Source organism: Cyprinodon variegatus, unplaced genomic scaffold (genome assembly GCF_000732505.1).
Source record: "Cyprinodon variegatus isolate N-32 unplaced genomic scaffold, C_variegatus-1.0 Scaffold15, whole genome shotgun sequence".
Taxonomy (NCBI): domain Eukaryota; kingdom Metazoa; phylum Chordata; class Actinopteri; order Cyprinodontiformes; family Cyprinodontidae; genus Cyprinodon; species Cyprinodon variegatus.
This window is the reverse complement of record NW_015150468.1, coordinates 799,115-809,491: the sequence shown is the minus strand read 5'-3', so window position 1 is coordinate 809,491 and position 10,377 is coordinate 799,115. Positions and strand designations below refer to the sequence as shown.

The following is a 10,377-nucleotide window of genomic DNA, read 5'->3' as shown; positions in this document are numbered from 1 at the left end:
AGATTAGTCCAGTTAAAGAACATATCAAAAGGGCCTAAATCTAAATGAAATGATTTGCTGTAAATTAAGTTAAATGCTGTCTGAGTCACTTACGTGCGCCTGAAAGCGGCTCGTATATCCAGGCCCTCAGGAGCCCGGACATCTGTAAGGCAGAGCAGGAGCCCCCTTAATCACCTAACCTAAAACATCTCAAATCCCAAGTAAAATGCACTACAATAACAACTAGTACCCACCATGCACAGTCAAGTCAAAATTGCAGCTGTCAAACTTGTCCTTGGATGAAACCTCACATCTGTAACCTCCAGCAAAGTTAGCTTTGGCAGCAATGATATGCATCTCAAATGTGTACACCTGAAAACAAAGACATAATAACACAAGATTACATACAGATGGTATGATATCATTGCTTACTTATAGCATTTTTGCTGCTCAGTTCAAACCTCCATTGGCATATTTATGGTAGTAAATGTCTTGCTTTGCTTAGATTAAAAAAGGATAGCATTTACAGGTAGTTGCCCACTGTTACATAATACTGCTTCTTGTAGTTGTAGTCTTATTTTCTGCATATTTATGGGCTGATAAAGATTTAAAATTAAGATCATTTACCACTAAAACACAATAATAATGTATTTTTTTAATAGGATGGATCTACCTTAGTGTTGCGATCATAAGTTTCCTTTAACTGTAGGTGTTTTCCACTCTTGCTAGCCAAGTCCATCCATTTCCCTTTAAACCATTTCACGCTGGGTTTCTTCAGAAGAGATTCAGCATTTACTTTAGCCATAAATGTGATGTTTTCACCTGTATATGAGAAATATACATTTGGTTTTATTTTTATTTCACATGTAGCAATAAAGCTTTAAAGAGTTATCAGCATTGTAACATCTTAACTTTTTAAATGTTAACTTAAAGAGTTTCATTTAAAGTGTTTATAGTGCTTCATTTCTTATCGCTGCTGCACTTTAATGAAGATGTTAAAGTGGAAAAAAATGCAAATGATTAAATGTGAACGTTAGGTCTATGTCAAGAATCTATAATCAAGGATCATATAAGTCATTATGAAACCATGATGAACAGTGGGGTTGCTTGCCTGTATATTTGCAGATGTATCTGTGTGCGTGTGGGTGAAGGTAGAAGTTTGTGGTTATACGGTGCATGTGACTGTCTGACTACAAGGGGAGATTGGTTTCACGGCTCTGGTAGGGAAACTATTTTTAAGATTAATTGTTTTGGATGCCTTTTGCCCATAGACTTATAGAGATAGGTGCCAGCCCTCTGAGACCCTGAAGGATAAGGAGCAGAAGATGGATGGATGTTCTGAATTTGTTTCTGTTCCATTTTCCTGTTGCCAGTGGTGCAAACAGTGTATTGCCCTGGCAGATGGGATTTTTTGCAATGCTTTGACCCTTTTCTGGGCTTGTTGGTAGACAATCCCCTGCCCTATCCTGAAACGCCAACTTAGTCCATCCTATCCTGAGTTGTTTAGCTCCCATATCCCTGTCATGTCGAGACACAAGATGCTTTCAATCACAGTAAAAGTTTGAAAGCAGCCATGAGTTGAGAGGTGTTCTCCATCCAGGAGTAGTGAAGGAAAATGAGAATGCCTGGGAACTTTGTATTGCCAAACCCTCCCACTGTATGCAGAACAAAGTATGTTCAGTCTCCCTGGACCTCCATTAATCCTCCATAACCCCTTCAGTCTTGATAGTGTTAAGGATAAAATTTAATTATGATTTACTATGTACATGAATCGTATATAAAATCTGCTCACCAACAGTGACTTCTCCGCTCTGAGGTTTTTCCGTGAAGAGTCCAGTCAAGTCCTGCCTGGTGTCTGGAGGGTGTCCATCTGAAGAAAAATATAGGAAGGGTTATATTGCTGCATAATGTTAAGTTTGCTGCACTCCAAATTTATTTTAATGACAAAATAATAGCTGCACAACGGATCAAGTGATTTTCATGTTCATTCCTCTAGTAATTTTAGACATCCTGAATACTGGGGGACTCTTTTAACTTTGAGACTAAAAGCTGCTTGAACTTTTTTGTAGAAAACACAAACATTAAACAAAAATCAGTATTTACTGTTGGATAATTACATCTCTTTTATGAAAAAATAGGTTATAGATTCTAAAAAGGAGCGGACTCAAATTGGTGAAACAGATGATAAAGAACTATGAATGAATAGATAAGTCTTAACCTCTTTACTCTTTTAGGAAACTAGTCTCAGCATAGTGTTGTAATGGTTTATAGATTGTTCATATAATAAAATCCAACTGTAGGTATGTTTTGCACTCAAAGGACTAAAAATCATGAGTCTAGAAAAGTAAGAGGGTTTGAAAAGTGAAATGTGTGGGTGACCCGATAGTGGTACCCAGTAACTCACCCTCAGCTGGGTGAGCCTGATCTGTTGGAGCAGAGGTTTCTCCCTGTGTAGCTGCAGGAGGTGGAACCTGATCAGCTTTAACATCCCCAGGTTCAGCAGTGGGGGGCTCTACAGGAACCTCTATGTTTATTTCATTATGTTGATATCAAAACAACACACAAGAGAGAAAAAAAAATCAGTAACACAATAGGAATTATTATTATGTTTTCTTATTCCCAATTGAGAATACTAAGAGCATTTCATCTATGACATCACAATAACCATTTTTTATCTGAGTGAAAACATGCGTGGCTGAGCATTTAACTTAAAATAATCCTTTGTCTTATCATCTCTAAAAGGCCAGCCAACATTTCCACCTGTTATCAGCAGCCTCTTATTGTGGGCTCAGAGCCTGTTGAGTGATGGTTACTGATGGGTAAATAAAGTGCTGTTACTGAGGTTGAACATACAGCAAGAACATGAGTGGTGTACTTGTGGGCAGCTTCAGCCATGCATACACAACTTTTATTTTGTTGGCTTTCTTCTCAGCATTTGCCTTTACCTTGGAATTTAGACATCCTAAGGATGCAAGAGTAACTGTCTAGCAGTGCAATGCTATTCAGTCTCACAAAGCAAACAGAGGACAATACAGTGTTCAATAGCACTGGTGGTTTTGAAAGAAAAATTTGAAACATTTTAGGATTTAAAAAAAATATATGGGAAAACAAAGCATTTAAGGTACCTTAACAGATAATTTCCCCAAATTATCACTATGCACAAATCCGTAAATGAAACACTTAGCTAAACATACAAAGAAAGCACTATTATTATTATTATGTTTAAAGTTTTTCCTGGAGGGTAGGGTAGGCTTTTATATCTGGTATAATTTGCTTCCGTACATTTCAGTACTTCTACCTCTAGGGCACTAAGAGTTTTTTCACATTTAGTTCCCTAATACAGCAGATCCCAAACCATGTGTAGGCCCCCTCACAGCTTTTGCAAATTAATGGACAAGGCTACAAATTAATGTAAAAAAAAAAATCTAATTCTTTTATGCTTTTTCTTTTTTACTTTTATCTCTCTTGAAGCTCTAACTTCTACTTCTGTTTAGCATGAGATTACTAGTCAACATTTTTTCAATAGTGTATTATAGTCACACTAGATAACCAACCTTTCAACAAACTGTAGAGCCTCAAAGTACAGTTTTGAATCCTCTTTTTTAAGTTATGATATAATATTGCATTGTTTTTAAAAATGCAAATAGTTACTTTTGATTATTTACACCAAATTTTCTGAGGACCCCATAGTGTCCCCTGGCGAACCCCATGGAAGCTGTGAGCTTTTTTTTTTTTTCAGGAGCATCGTGTTCTTGTTTTGGAAGCCTGAAGTGTTTTGCAGAACTCGTGTACTGAACAGCACCAATCTCATATGCCTCAGCTTTTCCCAACAAGTTAGTGCTGAAATGTATGGTAAAAATGGTAAAAGTTCTGTCACTTTTTCAAGTCAGGAGATTTGACCTAAGCACTTTACACTACATTCAGTCATTCAACCAATTCACGCACACACTGATGGTGGCAAGCTACATTGTAGCCACAGCTGCCCCGGTTTTCACTGACAGAAACGAGGCTGCCATACACTGTGCCCTCAGACCACCATCAGTAGGCAATGCAGGTGAAGTGTCTTCTCCAAAGACAGAACAACACTGAAAGCTGGAGCCAAGGCTCGAACCAACAACCCTCTGATTAACACCCCATGTGACTTCATCTACAACACTTCAATATTTTGTAGGTCTGAACCCAGTAATTAGGCTAGTTGTTTTTATACATTTTTTCAATCTTAAATCAAATTGTAAACTGAGATTTATCGGTTGAAAAGTTTATTGGATATAAAAGTATTCATGTCATGTTAAACCAAATTGACCAAATATTTAAAAACCAACAGAAAACACTCTGTTCAAGAGATTTGATCCGAGGATGGAGAACGCAGTGGAGAAACATCATTAGCATGCAGTGCATCAGGTGTTAGCTCCCTCAGTGGTTTTCTGAATTGAGTGATCTGCTTTGTGCTCGGTGATAACTACGCATGCTGTGGATAAGTGATCAGAGGCCTCATATGTACAGCTGCAGCATGAAAGTCTCCCACCTGGCTTTGATACGACCCGCAGCTCAAACCTGACCTTTGAACCACCAGCAATCACAGCATAGACACTGTCATCTTCCATGGTGATATTTCTTATAGTGAGGGAGTGCTTGTTTCCATCGGCTGTCACAGCATATTTGTCGCCATTGGCAATGTCTTTTGAGTTGCACTGCCATTTCACTTTAACATCAGACTTCTCTGTCTCAGCTTCAAAAACAACGACAGAGCCTTCCTCTGCCTCCCGAGTCTTTGGTTTCTTGGTAAATGCTGAAACTAAAAACAAGGAGTCAAAATCTTTGAAATGTAAAGAAGTTTGACTGTGAACTTATTTTTTTTTATTGTGTCGCTGAGCGCTGATTCACTGTGTGTGCTGTGAGATCATTCAGCAGATTTATTCACTATCATTGCAAACATATGGAAATCTATATGGAAAAAAGAACAAGTCATATTTGGAAAGCGGCAACTTATTAAGCCTTAAGTCGCCTGCTTGAGAAAGGTGCATTGCTTCCTCTTATGTTGATTTCTACTCATTTGAATGAGAAAGCATTAGAGTGTTGAGAAACATCACCAGAAATACCATATAAAAAGGACCTCATTATAAACAGAATAAATTATTTGCATGCTAAGTTGTTACAAACATACACACCAGAGGTATATCCTAATTAAAAACAATAAATACCTACCAGCACATCAGAGGGCAAATTAAAGTTCATACATTTCAAACTCAATCATTGATAATCTTAATATACTTCACTGATCTCCTATTTACTAAGTGTAAATGTTTACAATTTGGGTGGCTTTTGCTTATACATACTATGGGCTGTTTGTTGCGACTATTTAGGCAAACTTTGACAGGTCAGTTGCTCTGATTAATCTTAAACACTTTTCAAGTAATGAAAAAAGGCTTATTGACTTTAGGAGTAACAATTAAGACTGGTTACTGGTTTTTGACATATCTCTTCCTATGTTTCAAGTCTGCAATGCATTTGTTGTGAGGCCAGTTGAAAGCCAAAGAAAATAACAATTTATATATTATTTTAAATTTGTCATTCATTGATGCAGAACAGATTTTTTTCTTTCATGAGTGAGTACAAGCAGAATGCATTGAATTAATGGATCCATGAGAATACTATTAAAGATTAAAATGTTAAGTTTCTTAAAAGGATATATAAGTGGCATCGCATTTAAGTCCCCCAAGAGTTTAAAATGTGATAAAAAAAAAAAAAACTAAAACACAACAGGAAGTTTGAAACATTAATGACACAACTGGGCAGACATTTAAAGAAAAAAAAAAACATTTTTCTTCCTTTGCCTTTTTAGGGAAGCATTGCCAGTTTACCAAATAAATGCTTTTTACTCTTATGGTCTTTACATCAAGTGCTGAGGCTTTGTTTTCTGTTCACTGTGAGAGGCTTTGCATACTTGCACTTTGCATCCCCTGCACCAATACAGTAACGTTCTTTACTCATGGTGATAAGAACAAGAACAAGGTTCCTTCTGGATGGATACATCATACTTCTGTGATGTAGGCAATTGCACCCTAACAACACTTATGTCTTTGGGCTTATTATCTTTTTATTTTGCCTGGAGAGATCACTCTTTAACACTTCTTACAGTGAATTTCTCTCAAACAGGACTTAAACTTCATCATTTCATCTAAGTTTAGCAGAGAAATGGAAAGCAGATTTTTTACAACTCTGGGCCCATATCAGCTGGAAATGAGATAGCAAAAACATTTCCGGTTGGCTCTTATGCTTTAGATATCTGCAAACTATTTTTCACACATAGCAGGTGTCTATCTGATAGGGTGTGTCATTATTATCCGTGTGTGGCCTGCTCTTCATTGCCAAAGCTAAAGGCATATTTCCCTTTTATTAAAGCTGGCCCATGAGAGTAACTATATTATCATTATCTATATCATATCTATACAGGCCGCTCTGTATCTTACCATTCTTTAACATAACATGATGATTTCTGCAGTAAAGACGATCACTTTTATCCTGACAAAAAAGAGCTTTCCAACAAACAGTCTTCTTCTTTAAATTATATTTACTGGCAATTATTTTTCAATTCAGTTAGAAGATAAAAACATATTAAGACTGACATTATGGGTGGTAATGATTACACATTTGATAGAAATGAGTCAAAAATGTAAGTTTAAATATCAGGTATCAGGAAAGGACCATGTTTGACAAAACTAAACATTGATAAACATTATAGAACTAATGGCAATGCACAGTGTCTTTAGTGATCTACAGAAAGAATAAAAACAGAACCATCCTATTTCCTTGTAAAGGTCTTCACACTGTGCCTGCGTAATACACCATCTGTTAAAGTTCTTGCTTTGTCCCTGTTTGGAAAAGTTGCTGCCCCCAAACAGTTGTCATCCTCAAAAGGGCTCTAAAAATAGTACAAGTAAAAGCTCTGATGGTGGAAGTGTTCAACACACAGCGTGGTTCGCCTGGAATCCTGACCTATATGTAGGTGTTACATAGATAGGGACACTATTTTCATGTTTAAATGTGGGACAGTTCGGCACAGGAGCATGGCGTGAAATAAAGAATAAATAAGTGAAGGATATATATATATATATATATATATATATATATATATATATATATATATATATATATATATATAAAAGCATAATAATTTTTCAGCTAGGCACATTAAAAACTCTACAATTTATTGCAGTTATCATCTCAAAGAGGAACCTAAACCTTTGTGTTACAATCCACATTGCAACACTTCCCATTGCATTCTCTGAAGGTCCTTCCATTTATTAACTATGTGTGAGCTTTTCCCTTGAATAAGGTCTTCAGGATATTTATTACGAAATGTTCATGACTTCCAGGTAACCTAACATGCAACTGCATGAGTACATACCCTGAGAGAACTAATGCATGCAAAGGGAAAAAGAATAAATGTCATTCCTCTCCACTGCAGTTGATCTCCAGTTGTATGCAGTTTGACAGGTTTATCCTACACATTTGCCTTTTTTCTAAAAGATATGGGTAGTAAAATTGCTGCTTTGGATGGCACGTCTGACCTCACTTCCTTTGTCATGCAACCACTAAGTTCAAATTGGAGGTCATTTTTATCTTAAAGCCTGTGCCTTCCTCTGTATGGATTACCCACATCAAAAGCAAACATCTGAGGTAACATGTGGTGATGGGGAAAGCTCACAAAATAAAATATTGTATGTTTCAGTTTATTTTTTGAGGATCATAAAAATTGAATTGATGGATTGGAAAACAAAAAAAAACCCAAAACAAAATAAAATGGTAGACTTATGAACTAAAATGATTTTAAAATGATTTCTCCATCAAAGAGACCGCAGGGTGTTAATAACAGCTATTAGTATAACTACAGGCTCAAGATGATCCAAACAATTACTGTGCTGCACAAATCCTTCACACTGCAGGCCTTATCACACACAAGTGAGCCATTTGGACACCACTGTGCCATCTGATAGCTCATACAAGCAGCTCATCCTGAATCTCAAAGGGAAAACCATGGCTATCATTTGTCACGTTGGAATCCTGTTGAGGATTTTGACTCTCTGGATGATTTTGAGTATGCAGCAATGTGGGAAATGTGACAAGTGTTGAGTTAACCTCATACAATGTCTCCACCTGCGGGTGCTTTGACAAGAGTTCCTGACGTGACTAAGTCGTTTCCTGCTGAAAGTGTAATGAATGTGGATCATGCTACTGCACCTGGTATGTGCTTTTTTTGGCACCCATGACTGTTATTACATCATGAAACTGAGCCACAGAAAACAATCTAGCTGAATTTGATGAGCTAAAACCATAATGCACATGTAGGTGTAATAATTAATGCTTCACAGTGTCATTTATGTTAAGCTTTATTTACTTGTAACACCTTGTACACATTTTAGTGTTTGTCAAATATCTTAATTCAAAGATTTACTAAACAAAAGTTAAAAACTTTGTTGATACTGTATCTGATGTTTACAGAAGAGGATTAAGGCAACTGAAAAAATGAAAAAAAAGTTAACTGATTTTTAAATTTCACTTCAGTCTAATGTGGGAAAAAAGTCAGAATTCTGACTTTAATCTCAGAATTTTGTATCTTAATATAGATGGGCACCATTAAAAAAGAGATATGGGAGCACTCAGCTTCACTGACAAAGATGTGAGTTGTTTGAGAGGGCCAGTGACACATTGATGGAAAATGATAGATTTAGGCGAATTTTTACGTGCCCTGATGGGTCTCCATTGATACTGTTTCTTTAATGGAAGAGCAGAAGGTGATTCAAACAAGAGAGCTAGTTTATTCTCTAAAACCGACATGGCTACGGCTTGATGAACATGTTTGTTAGCTGTCAGAATTCAGTCCGAATTCTGAGATTAAAGTCAATATTCTGACTTTTTTCCCATATTAAAGTGAAATAATATTTAAAAGTCAGTTAACTTTTTTTTTAGTGTCCCTAATCCTCTTCCGTACTGTTTGATTGTATTTCTTCATTTGTTTTATTTTGATAAAACACATACATATATAAAGTTATTGTGTCCCATAGAGCTGATAAATGAGGAAACATACCTTTCTTGGCTGGTTCAGGCATCCTGAATGATATCCTCGCTTTTCTACAGTATTACAACCGCTCCAGTTTGCTCCCAGGGTCAAACCTCTGCCTTTAGTAGTGGTCCTGTTTCCAAACCCAACCCACCCCTGCACCATTTTCCACCCCAAACCTAACACAGTGTGAAAAAAAAAAAAAACAGCCTCTGTTTCTTCATGAGAGCAATGACCTGTCTCCCACCACCCCACCCTGGTCATGTCTGACCTTGAGCTATATTTCGACCCTCCTTTCCACACCACCTCAGCTGAATGATAGGCCTTGAGAGTGTGGGAAGGGATGCAAAACAGCAGTTATAATTAGAACAAAGAATTCAGGAGAAGTTTTTGTTCTGTGTCCCATGTCTCAAATTTTCTTTGGTCTCTATCTGCCTAACACAGGCTGTATTCTCCCTTTAATTAAAGATAAGACTTAAGTCAATTTTTTTTATTAAAGATAATAAGTTCTGTAAAGCTGAAACACTCTGGACTACTATTCCTCTAAATATCTTTTCAGTGCAACTGCACAAAAAACACATACCTTTAAAACATAGTTCAGAACAGTTTTCAAATCTGCTTAAGAAAAACAAATACAATGTATAAATATTGTTATAGCAGTGCTTTATCAAACAGTGAAAAACATTTTTATCAAGATGTTACATTGCTTTAAAGAGGGGCAGAAAAGAACTGGCAGGAGGTTTGGTTTCATTTTGACAGTTTATAAAAAACAAGTATGCATAGAATAAGGATTGATATGGAGTAAACAAAATGATAAAAATCTAATCATTCAAAAAACTGTCAGTGTTGTATTTAACAAATTCTTCACTGAGAGAATCCAGTTATTTTTAATATTGTATTTTTCTAAATAGAAAGGTCAGACTACCAGTTGTACTTGAATGCACTGTAGAAGCCACCTGTTGGGGAAAACCCTGTTGCCAAAGTGACTCTTCTGTCGGTAGTGATATGTGGTTTTATATCTGCTGCTTATGAAGCCTTAAATGACATTTGGGATGATTGAAGGCTATAGGGAACTGGATTAAGATTTTTGCCTGCTTTTTCGCTGGACCAACGAAGATTGCATTCACTTTATTGTCATTTTAGGTAAGTAGTTATGTCATTTCAATCTGAAAAACTCACACGAAGAGAAAAGACAATTAGGAGAAATTTATTAATACAATTACTTTGTCTTTGGTGCTCAGGCCTCGGCAGGAAACATAGCGCTTAAATTTGATAGACATGCATGAACAGGAGCAAAGAATAGGTCTGTTTCACCCACAGGCCTGAAACTGGTGGTG

General features: G+C 36.6%; 1 protein-coding gene across 4 annotated transcripts in view; it reads right to left on the bottom strand.

Annotated features, from left to right (window-relative positions):
• Positions 1–9,234, bottom strand: part of mybpc3 (myosin binding protein C, cardiac) — a 33,514-nt gene extending 24,280 nt beyond the window's left edge. For 2 of the 4 annotated variants that reach the window (XM_015385010.1, XM_015385019.1), the window contains exons 1-7: positions 9,068–9,104; positions 4,505–4,774; positions 2,384–2,503; positions 1,772–1,849; positions 653–801; positions 234–351; positions 94–142 (exon numbers count right to left, since the gene is read on the bottom strand). In XM_015385010.1, coding sequence (XP_015240496.1) covers positions 94–142; positions 234–351; positions 653–801; positions 1,772–1,849; positions 2,384–2,503; positions 4,505–4,774; positions 9,068–9,089 — 806 coding nt within the window. In that variant the 5' untranslated portion in view covers positions 9,090–9,104. Of the gene's footprint in view, positions 1–93; positions 143–233; positions 352–652; positions 802–1,771; positions 1,850–2,383; positions 2,504–4,504; positions 4,775–9,067 lie in introns of all 4 variants that reach the window. The other 2 variants (XM_015384995.1, XM_015385002.1) reach the window with 1 other exon arrangement.
• Positions 9,235–10,377: the final 1,143 nt, after the last annotated feature.